Source organism: Ranitomeya imitator, chromosome 7, assembly GCF_032444005.1.
Source record: "Ranitomeya imitator isolate aRanImi1 chromosome 7, aRanImi1.pri, whole genome shotgun sequence".
NCBI classification, from domain to species: Eukaryota; Metazoa; Chordata; class Amphibia; order Anura; family Dendrobatidae; genus Ranitomeya; species Ranitomeya imitator.
Window position 1 is genome coordinate 40,927,765 of NC_091288.1, and position 26,832 is coordinate 40,954,596.

Sequence of the window (26,832 nt, forward strand, 5' to 3'; positions counted from 1 at the left end):
CGGGAGGGGGCGAGGAGGCGGCTGCATGCCGGGAGGGGGCGGTGGTGAGCCGCCTTTAAATCTGCGCGTCATCAGGAGGCAGCGAGCAACAGAGAGCGGCGTGTGACTGGGACACCGGAGGACCGCGGCGCGCTCAGGTGAGGGCAGACGGCCGGAGGCTCCAACCGTACGGGGCTGATTACTGGGCAGGAGCCCGGCGGGACCGCAGCGTCCAGGCAGCACGTGTAGGAGGCACGCATTGGGCCTGCGCTGCACACTACTCTCTGTGTGTGTTGCTCCCTCACACGGGCGGCGGGTTATCGCGCTGACTGCGGTAAGTCAGGCGGTGAGTGAGGGGTTTATCTGCCGCGGTCTCCGCTCCTGATCGTTCTATCCGTGCGGCCGGGGGACGTAGCGAACAAGACCGCGTCCTCTCCTCACTCACACGTGGTTCCTGCCAGGCCTGATGAGTCGCTCGGAGAGCGGCGCTCCTCTGCTACCTGTACATCCGCCGCTGCTATCGGACTACAATTCCCGGCGTGCCTTCTCAGGCTGTGAATGAAGGGGCATGCTGGGAGTTGTAGTCTGTTGTAGCAGAATGGATTAGACGTATGGTCATTAACAGGGCGATATGGGCACCTCCTTTTGATTTTAGTTTTCATTCCCCTCGACCTATACATGTAAAAAAAAAAAAAATTATATATATATATATATATATATATATATATATATATATATATATATATATATATATATATTTTTTTTTTTTTTAAATTTTTTTTTTCCTGGTCAAGTTTTGTAGCCGACCCTTTTTTGATCATGACTATTTTTAGATAAATCGATTATTACATATGTTTGGACAGGTGTCTACGAAGCAATGCTAAATATTAACAAAATAAAAAAATTAAATTTACGCTCTGCAAAAAGTTTGTGGGGGAAGGGATATGGAGTTTTAAGGGCTAAAAAAAAGTTAAACTCTCCCCATCAGTTTGTGATTGTGTATCCCATCCTCTTTATTGCTCTTCCTATGAGACTCTCACGTGCGATTTAGTTTCCTGTGAATAATGCGGTGATATTGGCATTGACCGGCTTCAGAAGGCCTGTTGTGACAACACCACTATTTTATTATTTTTTTTTTTTAATTCTCCACTTTTTCCTCTGATTTAAGAATTGCCTTCTTTTTTTTTTTTTTCAATTCCCGGCTTGTCTTCCAAACCCGTGCTCTCTGTAACGAGGGACCCGGCCAGGTTTTCGTGCTGCCTATGGTAAGAAGCTGCTGACCGTTTTCCTGGCATTCATTCTGCATGATGGGACATTGAGAACAATTGTCCTGACATCACTGTGGATGAGACACTGCAGCTCTTCCCTATGGCAGTAACCTCGTTGGAATAATAGTTTGTTCCCTACTTTCCCACACTTCTAATTGACCCTCTAGGAGCATTTGTTTGCCTGGCATCGCTGAGGACTCCGGTGTACTGAGATCTGTATTACGAGGAGTATATGGCACAATGAATCCCATGAATGCGTACCTTTTTTTTTTCTTTTAGGCTTTGAAATGGCTGAAAATGGAAATAATGAGCAAGTGCAAGACTTGGATGCAAAGATCTGTGAGCAAATTGAGGTAAGCATTTATACAAATTTTGGGAGGGGGTCAGTGGCACAGCATGGAGTTGGAGCACAGGGGCGTGCATTTTTTTCATGAATTTCTTAGAGCTGCAAAATAAGTAATGGTGAAGATTCCAATACTGAAGACCAATGCACGCCCCAGATCTTTAGGTTGGTACCATTTTGGATCCTGTAGCGCAGCAGGAGCCATAGTCTCCTTACCCACATGTCACCCCGTAACAATGATACTGCCGTAATGCTAGGGAAGAGAATAGCCATGGGTGCCAGGAGGTAGAAGGTGGTTCTCCGGGCTTACATTCACTGGTCAGATTACTGAGTGACTGTTGGTGGACCAGGGTCTTTTTGCCAACTCTAGTGGGCACTTGAGGCCTTATGGTGCTAAGGGAACAATACTGGCCTTACCAAAGTTACTGGTAGTCACCACTGCACAGCATTTGCCATTGAACGATGTCTGACTGGTTCCTATAATGGATGGCGTTCTTCTAATTCATGTTTTTGTCTTTAAAGTATTATTTTGGGGACCATAATCTACCAAGAGATAAATTCTTAAAGGAACAGATCACCCTCGATGACGGCTGGGTGCCCCTACAGACCATGATTAAGTTTAACAGGTACGACCATACAGCGGACTGGGTTGTAATGTACGATCCAGTTTGCGATATCTCCCTTTTTCTTATTTTAGATTTTGATTTTACAGGTTGAGCAAACTGACTAAAGATTTTGGCAAGATTCTTGAAGCACTTAAAAAATCAAAGAGCGGTCTCCTGGAGATCGATGAGGAGAAATCAAAGATTAGACGGTCGCCTGAGAAGCCTTTACCTGAAGTCACAGACGAGTACAAGAACGCCATCAAGACCAGATCTGTCTACATTGTACGTAGCGTGGTAGTGTACGTCACTGGCTCTTCACAGGCCTATGGTCACGTGGGGCTGAATAAGAATGGCAATCAATCCAATGTACATGGCTGATTATCAAGCCAATAGTTATATGCAATAGTTAAGGGGTCATGCAGTCTCCTGCCAGGTTCTGTACTTTTTTAGTTTGATACAGACGGGCATGTCGCCTGGCTGCTCCAGTGACTGGTTGGACACCGCTGCAGTCGGTGACTGGGTGCACTGGTCCACATGGCTGTTGTCGCTGGTGGAGGACAGAATGTGTGCATTTTTGTATGCTGGATAGCAAATACACTTTCTTCTCTGCAGAAAGGATTTCAGCCTGACACAACCTTGGATGAGATAAAGGAATGGCTTGAAGGCAAAGCTCTTATTGAGAACATTCAAATGAGACGGACGCTCCAGAAGACATTTAAGGTAAGAGCCACAGGGTGTTTTATTCTGGCGCAGACAAGGTTAAGTGTTTTTTTTTTTTTGCTCCAAATTCTTCAAAATGACGAAAGCTGTTTGTAAAATTTTTTTTTTTTTACTCTGTCGCCTCATTGGGGGACACAGGACCGTGGGTGTTATGCTGCTGTCCACTAGGAGGCGACACTATGCATAATCTGAAAAAGATTAACCGTGGCTCCTCCTCTGCAGTATACACCCCTGGACGGCATCGGCCTTCTCCAGTTTATTTTTTTTAATGCTCCTTAGTTTGTCTTGCCGTAACCTTTTGTCGCACATTTGCCTAAAAATATACCACGATTGAAATTGCTCCAGAAACCTTAATTTAGGCATGGACTGGAGGGGGGATTTTACACTTGGTAAAAGTCGCATTGATAGCCTCCCATTGAAGCGGACCTCTCCTCCGGCTCTACTCTTATCTAAGCACAAGACTCAAGGATGTTAGAAATTATGAATCTTACATCTGGTTTGAATAAAAATTGTGTTGAGGGTTAATTTATTCTCGTCCCCTTGGTATTCGTTCTGGATACCCCTGAATATTTGAGTCATCTCTTTTGACCCATTCATTCAGGTCCTCATTACCATACTTCCTTCCAATATTTAGATCCCCTCCGTCTTGTATGTCTTCCCTTCCTTTCAATGTGTTTTATAACTTCAAATTTCTGAATAATATCCTATGCATTAGATTCTGCTCATTTAACACGTATTCAGGTTTAACTTGTCATTAAAATCTTAATCTGTTTATTTATTTTTCTCTTTAAAACAAAAGTGAAATTAATAATTTGTGAAATAAAAATCCACCAATAAAAATGGAGTTAAAAAAAATGGACAACTTTAAAAATTGATGCAAAACGTATAGAGGATAAAGCGCAAATACTAAAGCCGCTATATTATTATTTATTGCAAATGAATCCTGAGAAAGGAAGAAATGACAAATGAATCAAGGCTCAAGTCTTTTCTTTATCCACAGGGTTCCATATTTATTGTATTTGAGACTGAAGAAGCTTCAAAAAAGTTCTTGGAAAACAAAGATCTCAAGTTCAAAGACTCTGACATGATCATACTGTCAAAGTAAGTGTTTGTTTAAATCTTTCCTCTACAGGAAGTGCATCTATTGATGGCGCACACATTCAGGATGAGGTGTCTGTGGGAAACCCTAAGCAGTACGTATAAACTGATGCAGGACTTCAATCTTGCAAAATGTTGGATATATTTAAAGGGGTTGTCCATCCCTGGTGAACTCCTCAGCAAGTGCTACAGTTTGCTGAACATGGTGGTCAGCACATCACAGCTCTGCAATTTGCACTAGACTGGAGTCTCAGCCGCTTCATTCATTAGTAATTGGCTGCGACTAAGTTGGCACGTCACCATAAGTATTCAACGCATGAACCATTGGAAACTGCCAAGTGAGCCGAACTGTTAATTGTGTACAGTGCACACCATTGGGACTCTGCAGACTACAGCAAAATACTTCAGTAGGGGTAGATTGTCTTTTAAATCATGTTCTGATACTTAGTCCCCAGGCTTCTGTCCCAGTGGGAGAGCCTGGACACCATCATAGCCACAGTTAAAAAATTGTCTGACTTTCACTTAAAGGGAATCCGTCAGCAGCTTTGGCCGGTATGACATACGGCCACAGCTTTTCATGGCTGATACAATCATTGTATAATGCTGTATATCTGCCCCCAACCCGACCTGTAAGCGAAGAAAAAGCTTTTATTATACTCACCTGCGGGTCGGTCCAGTCCGATGGGTGTCGCTGGTCTTGGTCTGGCACCCCCTTCTTCTTGCGATGCCATCCTCCTACTTGCTTCGTGTAGATGACTCGTCCTACATCGTGTCTCCCCGGCATCATGCTCTTGCGCAGTCGTACTTCTGACCTGAGGGATGGCAGCATAAAGTACTGCAGTGCTCTGGTATCAGGGCTCCCTGACCTTTTTCCGGCGCCTGCACACTGTGCTCTGCTCTAGTCAGGGCAGAGAAGTACGCCGGCGAGGGAGCGTGATGCCAGGGAGACTGGATGACGTAGGAGATGTCATCTACATGAAGCAACAAGGAGGATGGCAATCTTAAGAAGGCACCAGACCAAGATCCGTGACACCTACTGGACTGCCCTGCAGGTGAGTATAATAAAAAAAAAAAAAACTTAACTTGCAAGTCGGGTTGGGGGCAGCGATACACTATTTTAGAATGCTGTATATCCGGCCTGAAAGGTGGTGGTCTTATCTGATCTGTCAAACCTGGTGACCTGGTTTGCTTTTAAAGTCTTTGGTCACCATTTTTAAAGAGGTTTCATGCATGTCTGGTTATTAACCGCATGCACATGTAGTAATTCAGCAGGTCTCCCCGATAATAGATTCTTGCCTTTTGAATACTGGACTATTTTGAAGACCTCACCTTAAATAGGCATTTAGGTTCAATCTAAGAATTAAGTCTTACCAGGGGGTGGAAAATGCAGAACTTGGTCAGGAATTATTTTTTTTTTTCATACAACTATGAAATGTTTTCTTTCCACAGGGATGAATATATAGCCAAGAAGAATGAAGAGAGAAAGCACAAGCATTCTGAAGCCAAAGCAAAATCCAAACAGTGAGTAAATGTCAGGATTTCTCTTTTTTTTTTTTTTTTTTTTTTTTCTTTTTGCCTTGGTGTCCTGAAAATGTAGATTGGAAATGATGCTTGTTGCTTGTATTACTGGGAAATGAGTAAATCCTAAACGGCAAGCTTATATTGTAAACATGAAATCTGAATTGCATTACTGCTCTAATACATTTTTATAGTGCCATTTATTCCATGGCACTTTACATGTGAAAAGGGGGCAAATATAGACAAATACAATAAACATGAGCAAAACCAAGACACTAACTGGTACAAAAGGAGAGAGGATCCTGCCCGTGAGGGCTCCGTCTACAGCGGATGGGTGAGGATACACTAGGAGGGAAGAGCTGGTCATGCGGCGGTTCAGTAGGTTGAGGATCACTGTAGGCTTGTCGGAAGAGGTTGGTCTTCAGGTTCTTTTTTTGAAGGTTTTCATAGTAGGTGAGAGTCTGTGTTAGGGTAGAGAGAGCCAGAGTATGGGGGAAGCAAGGAAGAAGTTTTGTATGCGATTGTGGGAAGAAGAGATTAGGGGAGCAGGAGGAGGAGATCGAGAGGATCGAAGGTTGCGTGTAGGTAAGTACCGGGAGACCATGTTACAGATGTATGGAGGAGTAAGGTTGTGGATGGCTTTGTACGTCATAGGGTTTTGAACTGGAGCCTCTGGGCAATAGGAAGCCAGTGAAGGGCTTGGCATAGGGGAGAGGCTGGGGAATAGCGGGGAGACAGGTGGATTAGTCGGTCAGCAGAGTGTAGGATGGATTGGAGTGGTGCTAGAGGGGAGGCCAGAGAGGAGGAGGTTGCAGTAATCGAAGTGGGAGATAAGGGCGTGCACTAGTGTTTGTGGTTTCATGGTCAAGGAATGCACGGATCTGAGATGTTTTTGAGTTGGAATCTGCAAGAGGAGGCAAGGGCCTGGATATGTGGCTTGAAAGAGAGAGGGTAGTCAAGGATCACCCCGAGGCATCGATTGTGCAAGACTGGGGAAAGTGAGCAGCCATTGACATTGATGGATAGGTCAGCTGGAGGGGTAGAGTGAGGTGGGGGAAAGATGAATTCTGTTTTGTCCATGTTAAGCTTTAGAAAACGAGCAGAAAAGAAGGATGAAATGGCAGGCAGACAGACAATGTGAGATTTTGGCGAGTAAGGAGGTGAGGTCAGGTCCAGAAAGGTAGATCTGTGTGTTATCAGTGTAGAGATATTGTAAACCGTGGGATTCCGAGTTGTCCCAGGCCGAAGGTGTAGTTGGAGAAGAGTAGGGGTCTTGGGGAACACTGACAGACAGGGGGTGAGATCAGGAGGTGGTGTTTGAGAGGGAGACACTGAATGTCCGGTCTGTCAGATATGACGAGATCCAGGATAGGCCCAAGTCTGTGATGCCAAGGGATGAGAGAATCTGTAATAGGAGTGGTCCAGTGCTGAAGGCAAAAGACAGATCCAGGAGGAGGAGGACAGAGTAGTGTTGCATGCTCTTGGCGGTTAGTAAGTCATTGGTGACTTCAGTTATGGCAGTTTCAGTTGAGTAGTGTGGTCGGAATCCAGATTGTAACCGGTCGAAGAGGGAGCAAGAAAGAGGTGGGAGGACAGTTCAAGATGGACATGCTGTTCCTGATGCTGTTCCTGTAGTTTTGAGGCATACGGGAGAAGAGATATCAGCGATGGCTATACAGAGGATGGGTCCGAGGGAGGGCTTTTTGAGGATGGGTGTGATCGAGGCATGCCTGAAGGATGAGGGGAAGACACTAGTTGTGAGTGAGAGGTTGAAGGTGTTAGGGTTGGAATGAAGACTGGCGAGGTTAGGGATGAGGTGGGTTGGGAGCGGTCAAGCGTGCAAGTGGTGAGATGAGCTCTCCACTCTCCTGTCAAGATCACATCTTCTGCCATGGTGGAGAAGCTGGTTTTGGAGCCACAGGGTTGAGCAGCTAAGAGGCATTGGGGGCTGCAGGCCAAAGCTTTCTCTGATCGCATCAATCTTCTGCTTAAAGAAGGGGGCAAATAAGATACTTGGCACACAATTCATGCATGCCCATGCTCTGACCGAGCTCTCCCCCCATCAGCCTGTTGCGGTTTTAATTGCAGCAGGATGGTACCTACCCATAATTGTAGGCTTCAGCCTAGGAGAGGATTCACATTAGATGGGTTCCCAGCCACTGGTGATCTCCCTCTTGTTGGCTGCTGGGTACACATGAATTGGCCAAATTATGTCCTAAGTATCTCCATATTTTTTTTTCCTTCCTTATCTAGAGCAGTAATGCAATTCACAATACATATGTACATGCTATAGAATGCTACTTCATATTGTAAACTACAAGAGACAGAAGCTTATTTACCAAGGAATGAGGAAACAAGTGTAGAATTGTATATAAATAGTTCTTAAACCATTTATTTGTTGGAAAAGGGATGCAAACAACTTATGTTGTTTTTTTTTTTTTTTTTTCCAGAGAGAAAGCTGATGCTCAGAAGCAAGCAGAGGAAGCTGAAATGGTATGCACATCCTTTGATTTGCTTTTGTATTAAAAAAAAAAATAATAATTCCTAAATGCTGTTTCAGTTTCATCCATATGAACAGGAAGCTTTTTTTGCAATCCAATCTAAAGTGTTTTTCTTATGTGTATTTTGTTGCAGAGTCTGTGGCAAAAATCATGTGAAAAACTCAATGTGAGCACTCCCTTACCCTTTAATGCACATTTAACATTCTTCATATTTTACAGAAATCCTTAGACGAACAGATCGGCTGCCTCCTAAAATTCTCAGGTGAACTGGACAACATGACTTCCAGAGAAGATATTCACGCATTATTCCAGACTCACGGGGAAATAAAATGGATTGATTTTAGCAGAGGAGCAAAGGAGGTAAATGATCACGACCGTATTAAGTAGATGAGATTGTTCAATTTACTGCATATCTGCTGCAGCACCTAATGGCTAAGGTCTTGTACATTGGAGTGATAGAGGGGTGTGTATAGATGTAGATTTGTATAGAAATAAGATACTATACACATTTATACATGTGTATGTACGTTTTTTCAATATATATTCCCCCTCCACCCCCCAAAAGGGAATCATATTATTTAAAAGCAATGCAAAAGAGGCGTTGGAGAAGGCCAAAGCTGCGAATGATGGCAATTTACAGCTGAAAAAGAAGGATGTGACCTGGGAACATCTTGAAGGTGATGTGGAGAAGGCGGCATTAAAGAAAATCATGGAAAATCAACAAGAATCTTATAATAAATGGAAAGGAAAAGGTAAGTCCATTTTACAGGGGATGCTTATATATAATTTTATTTTGTTTTTTTTTCTGCTTTTTCTCATTAGCTCAGGCTCCTGCTCTGCCCATGGAATAGCTGGTGTACAAAGAGGAGGGCAGAGGTGTGGCCGGTCAGACGATGACCGTTTCACATATAGGATCGCTTCATTCAATAAATTAATATTACACGTGAAAATAGGCAGTTTTGGAACACTTATCAAATCTGCCTCTTTCATAGTTTACTTGCAAAATCTGTTTTCAGTGAATACAGAATTCCTCATTACTGAAAGATGAGTTAGTGCTTATAAGATTCTATGGAGAGGAGCTAGAGGCAAACAGTCTGCTGCTAAAAGTTCTCCTGAAACTGAAGTTACACTTTAAGGAGAGAGGAGCACAATGCAATGCTTGGACTGGCCTTTGGCTCTCCTGACAGGAGTGTGACAGATGCTTGGTTGTGATGCGCGCACTTGCTCTGGTAAGGCTTTATCTGAGCATGCTCGGGTGCAACTGCGGGGAGCTAGCTGTCAATCAGCATGGCATTGACAGGGCTGCCAGGAAAAGGAAGCTCTGATGTTGAATAGCTGCCAGCAGGAGCCGTCAGTGGCAGGTACAACAGGCACATAGTAAGCAACTAACTGCCTGTTTAGTATTTAAGCCCATAGTGAAAAACAAACAAATCCTGGATAAATTTTTGAATTTCAGTTAACCACATATGCATATCGCTCTCACCCAGATGCAGTAAACTGGGTCTGACTAGCTACCTCCTATAGATGTACGCTCCCGAAAATGGTGCATGTTAGAGCACGCATTCGTTCTGACATTGCAATCTAGGGGCATGCGTCTGGATCCTATTTTGCAGGTGATTTCAGACATGTGCTCCAACGGGGACAAAGAACGCAATGTGAAAGCACCCCTAGACTTCAATGGGAATTACGAGACCTTGTCTGAGTTACATGCTGGTCTGTTCTGTACAGGGCACCATATGAATGCATGGCTAGCGCCTGTGGCTTTGTTGTACGGGGATATGGGTTCATAATGCCGGGGTGCACAAGACCATAATCAAATCTAACTGCTGCATGGCCCATATGGAGTTGCTGGGTAGAAAATATTTAGGTGAGATAATCAACGACCTTATGCTTTGTACACACTTCCAGGGTATGAGTACTTTCTTGCTGAAAAATTCTGCCAATGCTCTCCTAATGTTTCTGCACGTAGCAGATCTGTGACTGTGTTTATATACTTACAGGTGGGAAGAAAGGTAAGGGAAGGGGTGGAAGAAACAATGATTCATCCAGAAAGAAGATACAGTTCCAGGGGAAAAAGAAGAAATTTGATAGTGATGAAGAGGATATGGAAGGTACTTTAATTTTATATAACATGTAGACATTATATACATGATTAGTTCATGTCCGCGGCTTCCTGGCTGTTCTTCTCTATGGACCAGACGTTCGTTGGCGTTTTACAAACAGCTGCTATTGTGCACTGCTGAAATTACAAACCCAAGCAAGATCCTTGTGAATGTCTCTTCTGATGTTCTTGTTTTCTTAATTCTAACTTCACTTGACACATTTCAGAGTCCGCCGATGCTAAAAATGGGACTGAATCGCCAGAAAGTACAAAGAAAAGACAGCTGGAGGACAAAAGCACAGATGAACCCGAACCGAAGCAGCAGAAAACTGTAGACCAATAAGCTGCAGAGTTTTAGATTCTTCTGATGGAATTTTTTTTTTTTTTTAGAAAACTAAAAATACAAAAACTGTCCATTTTAAGTCTTCAGATAACGTGTCAGTGAAACGAGAATCTGATGAAGTCCACTTCGATGTCAACCTGCAAGAAAATGGTTTTTTTTGTTACAATGAACGGCACTTGAAAACAGGTTTTATATTTATGTTCTGTTTGGTTTTTTTTTTTTAAATCCTAATCAATCATTTCTTCCAGGTTTTGTGTATTGAGGACACAGTTGTACTATATACATCGATCTATCAATAAAAACAAATTATTAAGTGGGTTGTAGTTTTTCTTCAACCTCTTCGCACCTGTCTGTAGACATCTTTGCTTCAGATCAGATTTAATATGTCTAAAATTCAGGAGACTGCATATGGCTGCTTCATACATAAATACTATGACTCCACCCATGCAGGGGTTAACTTAGAAATCATGGGGCCCCATGGAAGTTCTGAACTTAATATTCAGTGCGGTCACAGGAGGGCATATCTCACGACTTGCTTAATAAGGGGACACCGGAAACCATGGGATGTATCTAGGGGGAAGAAACAGCACAAACTCCATTCAGGATTTAGAACTAATCCACTGCCTCTTGGAAGATTCTCCTGCTGAGGTGTAGGTAGGAACCTTGTAGAACTTTTAGTCTGCCATTCATGCGTTCGCTAGGTCGCCGCTCCTGGAAAGCTGTAGGGCGGATGGCGAACTGCCCAGGAGGAACCCACCGCTTGGGTAGGGTGGGCCTTACACTCAGGGTGAGGGTGCTCTGGTCTTAATCTGGCACGCTTCCTAGATTGTTTCCTGGCTCCAGCGTGCAACTGTAGCCTTGGATGCTGGAAGGTCTCTACAAGTATCCTCAGGGATCTGTCCTCTGGAAGGGGGCACTCCAAAGGGTAAGCCGGAGATGGACATAAAGTGGGGAGGACAGACTACCTTGGGAGAAAAGGTTCCGGCTACAGAATAAGGAAGGGTGAGTGACGTGACAGCTGCCTGTTTGAAACCCACATGCTGGAAATGATGGCCATTGAAAAAACCACCTTCCAGGATAGAAAAGACAGACTTCTGAGCGGTTCAAAAGGGGAACTCCTGAGAGCCTTCAGAACCAGGTTTAGGTCCCAGGGATCTACTCATGGTTGATATAGAGGAACTGCATGACTCTCTCACTGAGGAAAAGTTCTAACCCGAGAAAGTGAAGCTAAATTCTTTTGGAAAAGAGTCTATAAAGCAGAAACTTGGCCCTTCAGCGAGCCGAGAGCTAAACCTGTGTGAAGTCCTGCCTGATGGAAGAAAGGAAAAACCATAGACACTGTGAAAAGCCATAGACATTAGTCTCACACCAACGGAAGAAGGCTTTCAAAATCCAATAAGACTCGACTGCCTCCTTCCGAGCCCAGATCCTCATCTAAATCTTTCACCCTGAGAACCCAGACGCTCTTAGAACCACGGTTTCAACAGCCATGCTGTCAATTCAAGTGAGAATTCTGGTGGAACCCTGAGAAAGCAGATCGGGTCTGTCCGATAGCATTCAAGGAGCATCTGTGGGTAAATTAACTACAGGTCCTTCTCAAAAAATTAGCATATAGTGTTAAATTTCATTATTTACCATAATGTAATGATTACAATTAAACTTTCATATATTAGATTCATTATCCACCAACTGAAATTTGTCAGGTCTTTTATTGTTTTAATACTGATGACCTCGGCATACAACTCCTGATAACCCAAAAAACCTGTCTCAATAAATTAGCATATCAAGAAAAGGTTCTCTAAACGACCTATTACCCTAATCTTCTGAATCAACTAATTAACTCTAAACACATGCAAAAGATACCTGAGGCTTTTATAAACTCCCTGCCTGGTTCATTACTCAAAACCCCCATCATGGGTAAGACTAGCGACCTGACAGATGTCAAGAAGGCCATCATTGACACCCTCAAGCAAGAGGGTAAGACCCAGAAAGAAATTTCTCAACAAATAGGCTGTTCCCAGAGTGCTGTATCAAGGCACCTCAATGGTAAGTCTGTTGGAAGGAAACAATGTGGCAGAAAACGCTGTACAACGAGAAGAGGAGACCGGACCCTGAGGAAGATTGTGGAGAAGGACCGATTCCAGACCTTGGGGAACCTGAGGAAGCAGTGGACTGAGTCTGGTGTGGAAACATCCAGAGCCACCGTGCACAGGCGTGTGCAGGAAATGGGCTACAGGTGCCGCATTCCCCAGGTAAAGCCACTTTTGAACCATAAACAGCGGCAGAGGCGCCTGACCTGGGCTACAGAGAAGCAGCACTGGACTGTTGCTAAGTGGTCCCAAGTACTTTTTTCTGATGAAAGCAAATTTTGCATGTCATTCGGAAATCAAGGTGCCAGAGTCTGGAGGAAGACTGGGGAGAAGGAAATGCCAAAATGCCTGAAGTCCAGTATCAAGTACCCACAGTCAGTGATGGTGTGGGGTGCCATGTCAGCTGCTGGTGTTGGTCCACTGTGTTTCATCAAGGGCAGGGTCAATGCAGCTAGCTATCAGGAGATTTTGGAGCACTTCATGCTTCCATCGGCTGAAATGCTTTATGGAGATGAAGATTTCATTTTTCAGCACGACCTGGCACCTGCTCACAGTGCCAAAACCACTGGTAAATGGTTTACTGACCATGGTATTACTGTGCTCAATTGGCCTGCCAACTCTCCTGACCTGAACCCCATAGAGAATCTGTGGGATATTGTGAAGAGAAAGTTGAGAGACGCAAGACCCAACACTCTGGATGAGCTTAAGGCCGCTATTGAAGCATCCTGGGCCTCCATAACATCTCAGCAGTGTCACAGGCTGATTGCCTCCATGCCACGCCGCATTGAAGCAGTCATTTCTGCCAAAGGATTCCCGACCAAGTATTGAGTGCATAACTGAACATTATTATTTGATGGTTTTTTTGTTTGTTATTAAAAAACACTTTTATTTGATTGGATGGGTGAAATATGCTAATTTATTGAGACAGGTTTTTTGGGTTATCAGGAGTTGTATGCCAAAATCATCAGTATTAAAACAATAAAAGACCTGACAAATTTCAGTTGGTGGATAATGAATCTATAATATATGAAAGTTTAATTGTAATCATTACATTATGGTAAATAATGAAATTTAACACTATATGCTAATTTTTTGAGAAGGACCTGTACCTCTGCTTACCAGGCCTTCCTGGGCCAATCTGGTACTATTAGGATCATCAGCACACCACCTACTTTTTATTTTCTTCAACTGCTTTGGGAGAGGTGGAAACAGATAAGGAAGAGCAAACTGAACAGGGTGATGCCGACCGTGGGAACTTTTATGTTCATCCAGTACACCATGAGGTCCACATCCGGTATGCTCCACCACAGACAAATCTGATGGTAGACCCTCACGACTAGGGTTGAGCGAAACGGATCGTTCATTTTCAAAAGTCGCCGACTTTTGGCAAAGTCGGGTTTCATGAAACCCGACCCCTGTGTGGGGTCGGCCATGCGGTACGCGACTTTCGCGCCAAAGTCGCGTTTCGTATGACGCGCTTGGCGCCATTTTTTTCAGCCAATGAAGGGGCGTGGGCAGAGTGATGACATAGGGCGTGGACGCCTATCGTCATGTTGTCGCTTGTGCGCTGTAGCGATTTGCACTGTGTAACACCAGCTTTTCAGTTCAGGGAGAGGGAGAAAAAAAAAAAAATTCCCATTGGGTTTCGTGTTTCGGTCGATCCTCGACTTTTCGCCATAATCGGCCGATTTCACTCGACTCGACTTTTGAGATAGTCGGGTTTCGCGAAACTCGGCTCGACCCTAAAAAAGTCAAGGTCGCTCAACCCTACTCACGACTCAAAGTCAGTCACCCAATTACCTATGCCATGAATGTGCACTGCTGGAACCCTGTTCTCTTATACCGACCCTGACAGAGGGGGAGGACAGTTTACGGATGCCCTGATTCTTAACGATATCCAGACTGGACCATCCAGGGAAAGAACAGACCTGTTCCACTGGGAAACGATGGTCTGCTGAAGCAGCCTGGTGCAGAATTGAGTGAAAGGTATTGCCTCCACAGCTGTCACCATACTGCCAAGAACCGCAATAGCGAAGAGACAGATTGAAGGGCCTAAAGCTCTCTTTTTCTTGGGGAGAAAAACTCTTGACTGAAAGGTGTTGAAAAGCATGCCCAGAAAAATCAGACAATGGGTCGGAACTAGACAACATTTTGAACTGTTGACTATCCAGCTGAGACAAGCTTTCCTGGGCTATAGAGAAGGGCATAGCCTTGAAGATATCGTTGAGGTAAGATATGACCATTAGATCCGAAGGATGGACATCACCACTGCCATTATCTGGGTGTGGTTGCCAGGCCGAATGACAGGGCGACGAACTGAAAGTGGTTCTGCTGCACCACAAGTCGCAGGAATCTGAGGACTCGGAAAAATCAGGACATCAAGATAGGCGTCTGGGATATCCACAGAACCCAGAAATGTCTAAGGCTACGTTCACATTTGCGTTGTGCGCCGCTGCGTCGGCGACGCAACGCAAACAAAAATGCACGCAAAAACGCTGCGTTTTGCGACGCATGCGTCGTTTTTTGCCGAAATTTGGACGCAAGAAAAATGCAACTTGTTGCGTTTTCTTGGCCCGACGCTTGCGGCAAAAAAAATGCATGCGTCGCACAACGCATCACAAAAAGACGCATGCGTCCCCCATGTTAAATATCGGGGCGCATGACGCATGCGTCGCCCGACGCAAACATGCATAACGCTAATGTGAACGTAGCCTAAGATTCCATCCTGAAATGACAAAGACTGACCCTTTTGTTCAGTAACTTGAGATGCAGGAAGGGTCCAACAAACCCGTCCTTCTTTGGCACTACAAAGAGGTTTGAATAGAAACCGTTCCTGAGGTGGGACAAGAACGATGACGCCTGTTTGGAGAAGAGAGGATATGGCTGCGAAAAAACCCAGAAGAGAGGCAGAATTTGAAAAAATGATCTCTGGGCCACAAAAGTAATTCTATCTTATATCCTGTAGATACCAGTTCTCTGACCCAGGTATCCTTGATAGAAGCGAGCCAAAGTCCCTGAAGAACAGGAGACGACCGCCCACCCTGAGAGACTCCCTGGGTGGCAGAGAAGCATGAGGCGGAGGAGAACCTGCTAGGACTGCTCCTGGAGGACCTGCCTTGCGGATTGGTGAGACACCAAGAGGATGTTGGTTTGAAAGTCATTTTCCTTTCCTGTTGGGCCTGCGTCCCCTCCTGGTTGCAGGCACAGACGAGAAGCACCAAAAAAGATGAAAGGACTGACACTTTCACTTAAAGGGAAGGTGCCAAGGCTTGGCTTTATGAAGAAGATAACTTTACCTACCGGTGGCATCCATTATAATCTGGTCAAGCCTGGTTCCAAACAGTCACAATCCCTGGAAGGGCAAATCGCTCAGAGACTTCTTGGAAGACAAGTTCGCCTGCCACGCCTTGAGCCAGATGGTTCTGCGGATGGCCACTATTTTACTGGCCACTTGAGCTGCAGCTGAGGCGGCATCCAATGAGGCAGCAATTACATATTTTCCCGCTTGAGAGATCTGGTCCGATAAGTTGGCTAAGGAGAGAGGTCAGCGAGGAGGAGTGGCACGGATGTTTAAAAAAGGTGCAGGGACAGACACCACAGACATACCTGTGGGCACCTAACTACAGTACTGATGTAACTCTGGAAGGCTTAATTCAATGTAGAATAATTCCTGCACAGGGGAACAGGGGAAGGGGTGACCTGTGGAAAGAAGGTAGTTCTCCAACCCTCTCTGAAGCACAATCAGGCATCCAAATCTCCCTGGATTGCCGGATGTCTGTAGCTCCTGACGCTGTCTGACCCTGGTAGGCCAGTGGGCCGGACCATTCTTTAGATTAGGGGTCCCCAACTCCAGTCCTCAAGGCCCACCAACATGTCATGTTTTCAGGATTTCCTTAGTCTTGCCCAGGTAATAATTGCATCACCTGTGCAATGCAAAGGAAATCCTGAAAACATGACCTGTTGGTGGGCCTTGAGGACTGGAGTTGGGGACCCCAGCTTTAGATCACCTGAACTCATCTGGTGTGTTAGGGTCCTACCGAATAGACAAATGATCATACAGGGAGTCTACTGAAAGATCCGTGTCCGCCTCCTACCGCCATGAAGCTAGACTGATTAACTTGGTGCCAGTCAGTGGGGTGTACACTGCTGGGGAGAAGAAAACATTTTTTTTCTGCATAGTGTCAGCAGCATACACCTATGGCTATGTGTCCCCCAAATGAAGCGATAGAGAAAGTATTCTTCACAGTAGCATCCACACATGGTATGATGACCTAACCCTCCACAGTGTTTAATGGTGCCCCCTCCAACCAGCATACTGGCCCCTATACAGCCCTCCACATAGTATGATGGACTCCACAAAAATCTTCACTATATAATTGCTTGCATCCAGTATAATGGCCCCAACATAGCTACAGAGGTTAAAAAAAAAGGCTTAGGTCCATCAAGTTCAACCTTTCTCCACCAATGATATATATTTGGTCACTAAATTAACTATAACCCATAATGTTGTGTGTACTAAGGAAATCATCCATAGCCATCCATATAGTGTAATAGTCCTTCATACAGTATTATGTCCCCATATTTAAAAAAACAACAACAAAATATAGAGTCAATAAATAACTCCTCGTTCCCCGCTGCTTCAGTCTCTGCAGGGCATCTTCTGACCCTCTGCAGTGTTCAGTCCTCTGCAATGAGACGTCACAGAGCTCAGATGGAATGATGGGAGAACAATCGTCCGCTGAAGGCTCCATCTCCCATCATTTGTTTTTCAACTGTGCCGACATCCAGGATGTTTATTCAGTTGAAACTGCGGGTGAGGCAGTGCTGGCACCGGCGACACAACCAACGCACAGGCCCCATAGTGGCCGTGTGGTTTGCCGCCATTGGAGGTACAGCATTGCATCCATCTGCTTCATTAATTACAAGGAGCGGGGTGGGAGGAATATGAACCTATTTGAAAGTATTCTGTCTATTGAAGTATTGGAAGGTTAGCGGTGCAAAAAATAGAGCTCCCCCACACTAAGACATAATGGTATACATGCCTTGATAAATTCTCCCTTTATTTTACCTACTTGCTGATCTTTCCCCAACCACTATCTTGTTACTTCGTCTAATTTTTCAACTTCTTGTGCCATTTCATCCAAATAGATACATAAAGCAAATGACTGGAATTGCATCAGCTATTCCCTTTAATGATGTAATGTGTTTGGGGGGGGGGGTGTAGGATGGCCCCACAAGACTGCAGAAATTGTAAAGGTGCTTAGGTAATTATTGCACGTGGGAAAAAAATGCAGAAAGTACTGCTGAAACAATTGGGGTCTGTGCGTCACATGTACTTTCTGCAAAAACACATGGGTGGTCGATTCATCAAAGCTTCTATGTCAGAATTCTGATGTGCTAAAAAAAAAACAAAAACCAAAAAACACAAACTCTTGGTGTTGATACCATTTTTGCCCAGCTACAACAAAGTCGCCGGGGTGGGACCAGATGGTCAAATTCGTGACTAGCGCCGGTGTTTGTTTTACTCCAGTCCCTGTCTCACACTCCAGCCTGCCTCCTCACTAAGACTGGCATAAAAGCCGCCAGGCCTGATGAATCGGGGCCTTGCTTTTCTTTTTTATTGCTGTGCACCATTTACAGAATGTGTCGGCGTCCTTCAAACAACTTACAGATTTCTTCTTGTGGAACTTGTATGAGGCTGGCAAATCATACCGGAGCTCTGTAAAACAAAAGAGACTCATATTTAAAAAGGGGACCTGTCACCGGGGTAAAAGTGGCCAGTGTTTTTGCTCCAAGTGTAACTATTTATTTTACATCTACCTTATGGTTCCAGATATGGGCCTTTTTATTAAGTTTTTTACTAAATTTGCGCGGCTCACATGGTTCTCAATAGTTTATAGGCTGCACTGCATTATTGGCCCATTAAAAAATAGCACTAAATTAAAAAGGACCGTAAAAAAAACAAAATAAAACTCAGGAGCAGTGAGAAGAAAATTGACAACTTTTGATTTGGTGATTTTTACCGATCAAATATTTTACAACAAATATGTAAAAATACATTTGTAATGAAAAAGATGACCAATATCTCACTATATTATTTGGGAATTCCTTACCCGCTATTACTTCCATCTTCACCTTCCAATCCGCAGCTTTCTTTTGAACGTGCTGGAAAAAGAATAAGACGTTTCTAGACAAGAAAGACCAGCTCTCTGTAGCCTTTTGTGATTACATGTATCACCATAGGATAAGTGTTGGCTTATACACACGTACTTCTCTTGTAGATGTTTTATGCAGTGAATATACGGATGTTCTTGCCATCTGCAGCGCATTCTTCAGGAACGTCATGTCCATGCCTAGTAGAAGCAATTTCAGATAACCAGTCAGGTTTCATTGGGCCACAGTCCCAAGCGGAGGTCGCGCTATATATTTTACAGTAGAGTAAAAATATTTACCATTTTAGGAGTATTTTCAGATGTAACACGTCCGATTTGCTCCCACATTTGGAAAGTTGAGGTGCAACCTCAAAAGTCGTATTTTTAGAAAAGTCTACATCCTGCAATAACCCCGCCACCACCGGATCTGCTGCAACCCCCCTATTGTCTCCACTCCATTGATTGTAACCCCACAAGCGCAGGGTCGTCTCCCTACTTACCAGTCTATCAGCTTGTTTAATGTCATGTATATTGTATACATTTAACCTTTTCACATGGACAACATCAAGGAATTAATTGTGCTTTAAAAATACGATACCCTAGCAGAGAGGCGCTACCAGACTGCTATTGTAGCTATTCTGCCTGCTGAAACATGACGTGTTATTGAAGAATTGGGAAACTTGTATCATTTTTAAATACTTACAGATGTTATTTCACGAAGCTGTCAGCTTTCATCTTCCCCCCACACTGTCTGCCGTGAGATAAGATCTGGAAGTGTTTGTAATGACACACAACTCAGACCTGCTGTATGCTGTATCTTTACACAGTAGCTACAGAGATCATTGAGGACTGGAAAGAAAAGCTGTAATTGCAGGAGAAATACAATTGCAAACTTGCCTAATTTTATGCCAATTAAAGCAACTTAATTGAGAATACCCCTGTAACACAGTGACCACTACATCTGTGCTCACTGATTATACAATAGTTGTGGTTTCACTTAGGACTGGAGCATAAATGACTTGGCTACATCTGCTACACTTTATTTTACGGCAATGCTGAAGGCCTAGGTGAATCAAGAAAGGCTGTAAAATCATAATGTACAAAGACAGATTTGAATTTGTGCTACAGCCCGACAATCTCATCCGCAATGCTGGTACGGTAGTAAGCAGTGGATTTTCCACATAAAAATCTGTAGCCACACATCAATTCTATGTGGATGTACCCAGAGGTTTCCTGCTGGTGTCATCTTTCTTCCACAACAGGTATAGACAGTAATAAACAAGTCTGAAGAACATGATGAGAAGTATCACAGACCAGGAATCCTACCTTTATTATGCTTTGTACCAAAAGGAGGATTCATTATGACCGTATCCACAGACTTCTCTAAGCTAGTAGATGGCAGCGAGCAGACGTCACACTGAACCAGATCAACATTTGGAAGCTCAAATTCTTCAGCATTCGTCCTAAATATGCCCAGTGCGTCTTCATCTATGTCAAATCCTATGCACAACCTGCCATACAGAAGGAGAAGGAAGAATAAAAAGGAGATTAAAAAGTAGAAATTACTCAGCCTATAACAATCTCCCATGGGGGGGGGCAACACTTAGGGTAGCTCTACCAATGTCTTCCAAAGGAGGCAAAATCAACCCAAGTCAGTCGTGACCGCACATTACTTTACACTCTATTTGTCCCTGTCTAGGATCTCAGACATCCACTTTTATTTTTCTAATATTTGACAATCTTAGCCTGCACACTGACTATGGCTCTTGGAAAGAAGAGGAGAAAATGAAAATATGGAAAGAACTGCCTAGTTGGGAAGGGGTTAATATAACTTAAGCTAACTTAGTACTTACCCAGCACCTAACACCGCTGCCCCGATGCTGAGCACTCCACACCCACAGCCGAGATCTGCAATTACTTTCTCTTCAATGTCATCAAATGTGTTGTGGATGGTATAAAGCATGCAGGCTGGAAAGAAATATACAATCTATCAGCTGCACTTGTTTGGTTGGTAGAGGAAACTGGGTGAAGGCGATATAAGCAGAGGCATCTACAGCCCTGGAATTTTGTTGTTTTTCATTCTTTTTCATCATTTAGCTGCACTTAAAATCCACATCCCCTCATCTTTCAGTACATTGTATGATACAATGAATGGCGTCATTTAAAACTAAAACTCATCCTGTAAACAACAAAAAATAAGCCGTCCTGTGTCTATGTTAAAAGAAAAATGGCTCTTGATAGTTATGGCACACGAAAGAAGAGGAGGAAAAAAAAAGAAAACTGGCTGTATCCTTAATATGCTACAGCACCACTCCAGCATTTTTCTTTATTGCAACACTGAAGTGGTGCTAGTAATCTAAGGTCACTGCACCTAGTCTGATACCTACCTGCCGCCATCTTCACCGTCTATCACTATTGTTCCCATCAGTCTCTAGCAGTTTGTGACCTGCCGCATGGCTCCAGTGTTTGCTGGATTGAGCCAGAGATCACAACCCAATACAAACCTATGAGAGCCTAGTACTGGCTTACATAGACTTGCATTGAGTGTTTGTGACGCAGCTTCTGCAGTCACAAGATGGCTCTGCGGGAAAGAAGCGGAGCTGAAAAAAGGAAGGTGCCGGATGGTGAGTATAAGACAATGACTTTAGCTTAAAAGTAGAGATGAACAAATTTGATCGGGTTCCTACTTGTTGGTCAAGCTATAGTGGTTACCAAATAAGCTGCAGAGGGAACCCGGATACATGGAACGCGCCGGCTGATCAGCTGTTCAGCGCCGCAGCTGCATGTGTCACTGTCAATATACATGCATGGACAGCCTGTTTGTTGGGCTCTCCATGCATGTGTCGTGACTGTCACATAGAGGGAACCCGGCTTCCTGGATCGCGCTGTCGCTTAATCGGTAAGCGCTGTAGCTTGCCAAATAAGCAGGAACCCGATCAAATGTGCTCAATTCTACTTAGATGCACCACTCCAGCCCTGAAAAAAAAAGGAAACCAGTCATGTCACCGAACGTTATTAGGTTAACAGTGTTACAATGCTGCCTGGCCGGCGTACTGGACGCAGCTACCAGGAAAAAAATTACTTTATTTCTCCTGGGAACTTGGCTTTCAGTCATAGAGGTGCGGCCAAAGCGGCTACAGTCACCGCGGAGCTGGAGGGGACGGGCACGGAGCGGGGAGGGACGGGGCGCGGAGCGGGGAGGGACGGGGCGCGGAGCGGGGAGGGACGGGGCGCGGAGCGGGGAGGGACGGGGCGCGGAGCGGGGAGGGACGGGGCGCGGAGCGGGGAGGGACGGGGCGCGGAGCGGAGAGGGACGGGGCGCGGAGCGGAGAGGGACGGGGCGCGGAGCGGAGAGGGACGGGGCGCGGAGCGGAGAGGGACGGGGCGCGGAGCGGAGAGGGACGGGGCGCGGAGCGGAGAGGGACGGGGCGCGGAGCGGAGAGGGACGGGGCGCGGAGCGGAGAGGGACGGGGCGCGGAGCGGAGAGGGACGGGGCGCGGAGCGGAGAGGGACGGGGCGCGGAGCGGAGAGGGACGGGGCGCGGAGCGGAGAGGGACGGGGCGCGGAGCGGAGAGGGACGGGGCGCGGAGCGGAGAGGGACGGGGCGCGGAGCGGAGAGGGACGGGGCGCGGAGCGGAGAGGGACGGGGCGCGGAGCGGAGAGGGACGGGGCGCGGAGCGGAGAGGGACGGGGCGCGGAGCGGAGAGGGACGGGGTGCGGAGCGGAGAGGGACGGGGCGCGGAGCGGAGAGGGACGGGGCGCGGAGCGGAGAGGGACGGGGCGCGGAGAGGGACGGGGCGCGGAGCGGAGAGGAGCGGGGCGCGGAGCGGAGAGGGACGGGGCGCGGAGAGGGGCGCGGAGCGGAGAGGGGCGCGGAGCGGAGAGGGACGGGGCGCGGAGAGGGACGGGGCGCGGAGAGGGGCGCGGAGCGGAGAGGGACGGGGCGCGGAGCGGAGAGGGACGGGGCGCGGAGCGGAGAGGGACGGGGCGCGGAGCGGGACGGGGCGCGGAGCGGAGAGGGACGGGGCGCGGAGCGGGACGGGGCGCGGAGCGGGACGGGGAGCGGAGAGGGACGGGGCGCGGAGCGGAAAGGGACGGGGCGCGGAGCGGAGAGGGACGGGGCGCGGAGCGGAGAGGGACGGGGCGCGGAGCGGAGAGGGACGGGGCGCGGAGCGGAGAGGGACGGGGCGCGGAGCGGAGAGGGACGGGGCGCGGAGCGGAGAGGGACGGGGCGCGGAGCGGAGAGGGACGGGGCGCGGAGCGGGACGGGGCGCGGAGCGGAGAGGGACGGGGCGCGGAGCGGAGAGGGACGGGGCGCGGAGCGGAGAGGGACGGGGCGCGGAGCGGGACGGGGCGCGGAGCGGAGAGGGACGGGGCGCGGAGCGGGACGGGGAGCGGAGCGGAGAGGGACGGGGAGCGGAGCGGAGAGGGACGGGGCGCGGAGCGGAGAGGGACGGGGCGCGGAGCGGAGAGGGACGGGGCGCGGAGAGGGACGGGGCGCGGAGCGGAGAGGGACGGGGCGCGGAGCGGAGAGGGACGGGGCGCGGAGCGGAGAGGGACGGGGCGCGGAGCGGAGAGGGACGGGGCGCGGAGCGGAGAGGGACGGGGCGCGGAGAGGGACGGGGCGCGGAGCGGGACGGGGCGCGGAGCGGAGAGGGACGGGGCGCGGAGCGGAGAGGGACGGGGCGCGGAGCGGAGAGGGACGGGGCGCGGAGCGGAGAGGGACGGGGCGCGGAGAGGGACGGGGCGCGGAGAGGGGCGCGGAGCGGAGAGGGACGGGGCGCGGAGCGGAGAGGGACGGGGCGCGGAGCGGAGAGGGACGGGGCGCGGAGCGGAGAGGGACGGGGCGCGGAGCGGAGAGGGACGGGGCGCGGAGCGGAGAGGGACGGGGCGCGGAGCGGAGAGGGACGGGGCGCGGAGCGGAGAGGGACGGGGCGCGGAGCGGAGAGGGACGGGGCGCGGAGCGGAGAGGGACGGGGAGCGGAGCGGAGAGGGACGGGGAGCGGAGCGGAGAGGGACGGGGCGCGGAGCGGGACGGGGCGCGGAGAGGGACGGGGCGCGGAGCGGAGAGGGACGGGGCGCGGAGCGGAGAGGGACGGGGCGCGGAGCGGGACGGGGCGCGGAGAGGGACGGGGCGCGGAGCGGAGAGGGACGGGGCGCGGAGCGGAGAGGGACGGGGCGCGGAGCGGAGAGGGACGGGGCGCGGAGCGGAGAGGGACGGGGCGCGGAGCGGAGAGGGACGGGGCGCGGAGCGGGACGGGGCGCGGAGCGGAGAGGGACGGGGCGCGGAGAGGGACGGGGCGCGGAGCGGAGAGGGACGGGGCGCGGAGCGGAGAGGGACGGGGCGCGGAGCGGAGAGGGACGGGGCGCGGAGAGGGACGGGGCGCGGAGAGGGACGGGGCGCGGAGCGGGACGGGGCGCGGAGCGGAGAGGGACGGGGCGCGGAGCGGAGAGGGACGGGGCGCGGAGCGGAGAGGGACGGGGCGCGGAGCGGAGAGGGACGGGGCGCGGAGCGGAGAGGGACGGGGCGCGGAGCGGAGAGGGACGGGGCGCGGAGAGGGGCGTGGAGCGGAGAGGGGCGCGGAGCGGAGAGGGACGGGGCGCGGAGCGGAGAGGGACGGGGCGCGGAGCGGGACGGGGCGCGGAGAGGGGCGCGAAGCGGAGAGGGACGGGGCGCGGAGAGGGGAGGGGCGGGGCGCGGAGCGGGACGGGGCGCGGAGAGGGACGGGGCGCGGAGAGGGACGGGGCGCGGAGAGGGACGGGGCGCGGAGCGGAGAGGGACGGGGCGCGGAGCGTAGAGGGACGGGGCGCGGAGAGGGACGGGGCGCGGAGCGGAGAGGGGCGCGGAGCGGAGAGGGACGGGGCGCGGAGCGGAGAGGGACGGGGCGCGGAGAGGGGCGCGAAGCGGAGAGGGACGGGGCGCGGAGAGGGGCGGGGCGCGGAGAGGGGCGGGGCGCGGAGAGGGACGGGGCGCGGAGAGGGACGGGGCGCGGAGAGGGACGGGGCGCGGAGAGGGACGGGGCGCGGAGAGGGACGGGGCGCGGAGAGGGACGGGGCGTGGAGAGGGACGGGGCGCGGAGCGACGGGCGCTGAGGGGGAGGGGTACGCGCTCTGCTACTATGCAAGAAGCTTCACTCACCTGCAATATGTGGTCTAGTAGGATACTGCTCAAGCAGCAGTTTGGGACTTTCAAAGCCGTTCACCTGTTGCAGGCAGCTCTCCAGCTGCTTCAGCTTCATTTCTTGGAGGTGTAATAACAGAGCGCATAGAACCCCCCGTGTATTTCCTTACAGGATGCAGCCATTCACCAGTAACAGCACATGGCACAGTCTGCACTCACTGCTCACCCTCCAGCGCTGCAAAAACCAGCTGCATCACATGACCAGACTCCGTCCGTCACTGCAGAGCGTCCCCCGAGTATCTGCGACCAAACAAACAGTTCCGGAGAAGGAAAAAAATACAGTAAACCTGTGCTCTGCTGCCACCTGCTGTTCACCGTGGTGTACGAACACAATAGAAAATCACATGAACTAGGGGAAACAAGGGGTTAACAAAGGGACACTTGACCCAGTTGTGGGGTGTTGACAAAGCAGCAGTGGATCCAGCAGCGAGAAGGAAAGATCTGAATGATCAGAGACTAGAATGAAATCATCATTGATCAGTTTATTGTTGATGCGATGGATGGTGAGCGCTGTCTGGATCTGCAGCGCTCTGGTGGCGCGTTATCTGCTCCGGTAGCTGTGGATTTGCTGACTTGCTGGGATCCTCATCTTAATTAAGAAAGATGGAAAAGTCTGATGAATCAAAATATAACATTATGTAACCCGTGCAAAGACTGAAAAGGAAAAAAATGGAAATGACGGAATTGTCATTATTCAGTCTCCGCACAAAAAATGCAATAAAACATCCTACCGATAAAAACCTTCACACATCTCCCTCCACTAAGAAAGAAGTGACGGGTCCTAGAAAATGGAAGCTGCTGCAGTATATGTTGGCGCTATAGAAATAACATTATTATTATTATTATTATGTCAACACAATTTTTTTTCATAGTTCAGATTCTTCTCACCACCTCAATTACCCCCCACATGGACACAAGTCTGGTAGATGTGATTGTTCTGTGCTGGAGAACAGAGGGGGGCGGATAGATTTGGGGTCTCCGTCCCGTCGGTCAGCAAAGTAATGAGTATGGACAATATATATGGAGGAATGCAGAGAAGCGTCAGGCGCCACGTCCTTCTAGAACAGTCCTTTATTCCGGACATTCCCGCAGTGTGCAGGGAAAAGGTGGACGACGGCCGCCTCACCTCTCCACAGTCCAGAAGTGGTGCATATGTTTCTATTATACTTTTCCTCTGATTGTTCCTCTAATACTGAGGTAAAGTACTGACCGTGTGACCGTGGGCTTAGGACGGGTCATCAGTACCAGACCAGTGCGACGCCATCGATCAGATATCGGTGACCCATCCTTAGGGCCGTACTCTTGGTCAGTGCGATTCTACACAATATCGGATCACTCTCGGACCAGGGTTATTCTACGGGTCGAATCTTTCCATAGGGCTGAAAATATCGCAGCATGCCCGAGTCTGAGCGATTATCGGATCGCACTCGGCCGCGCCAGTCAGTGAGTCCGGCCCGAACCTCGGATGACATCTGAGTGCAGTCTGATTTCCGCACACCGACACAATGGAGAATTTTTTCCCATCTTCTCTACATCTGAGGTAATGACACCCTGATCAGAGGACGCAGAAGCCGCCATTACAGCTCTTCTTTTAGACACTTCCCAGCTTTCAAATTAATAGAAGTGACCAGAGACGGATCCAGTGGGCAGAAAGTCGCGCAGACATTGCTGTATATTTATATCATTGTCTTTGCTGGGTTTGGGATCTGCGTGGAGCCGCAGTGTGCACAGACCCCTAACCACACAATGCGCTTTTATTTTCTCCCACCAAACGCCTGAACTGAAAGACGTTTTACCTTAGAAATGAATAGGAAGAGTCTTTGCAGCGTTTTGTGAGCGCAGTCGCTTGAAAACCGCTGGGAGAAAGCCCGCAGTGTGAACACGATGATAAGATGCGCCCGCCAGCTGCAGTACCGAGAAGCTGACTGCAGGG

The 26,832-nt window shown here is 48.6% G+C and overlaps 2 protein-coding genes across 3 annotated transcripts; one reads left to right on the forward strand and one right to left on the reverse strand.

Annotated features, from left to right (window-relative positions):
- SSB (small RNA binding exonuclease protection factor La) lies at positions 1 to 10,790 on the forward strand. 2 transcript variants are annotated; one of them, XM_069733108.1, is made up of 12 exons: positions 1 to 137; positions 1,527 to 1,600; positions 2,113 to 2,216; positions 2,303 to 2,477; positions 2,808 to 2,915; positions 3,916 to 4,016; positions 5,463 to 5,534; positions 7,982 to 8,024; positions 8,252 to 8,392; positions 8,598 to 8,784; positions 10,033 to 10,143; positions 10,361 to 10,790. In XM_069733108.1, exons 2-12 carry the CDS (start codon positions 1,535 to 1,537, stop codon positions 10,474 to 10,476), a joined length of 1,224 nt encoding a protein of 407 aa, XP_069589209.1. In that variant the 5' UTR covers positions 1 to 137; positions 1,527 to 1,534; the 3' UTR covers positions 10,477 to 10,790. The 2 variants fall into 2 exon arrangements, with proteins under 2 accessions (XP_069589209.1, XP_069589210.1); XM_069733109.1 differs by having other exon boundaries at positions 57 to 313.
- Positions 10,129 to 26,821, reverse strand: METTL5 (methyltransferase 5, N6-adenosine). The gene is made up of 7 exons (XM_069733110.1): positions 24,858 to 26,821; positions 20,572 to 20,686; positions 20,045 to 20,229; positions 18,837 to 18,919; positions 18,680 to 18,731; positions 18,236 to 18,285; positions 10,129 to 10,613 (listed from the first exon to the last, which is right to left on the reverse strand). Exons 1-7 carry the CDS (start codon positions 24,955 to 24,957, stop codon positions 10,572 to 10,574), a joined length of 627 nt encoding a protein of 208 aa, XP_069589211.1. The 5' UTR covers positions 24,958 to 26,821; the 3' UTR covers positions 10,129 to 10,571.
- Positions 26,822 to 26,832: the final 11 nt, after the last annotated feature.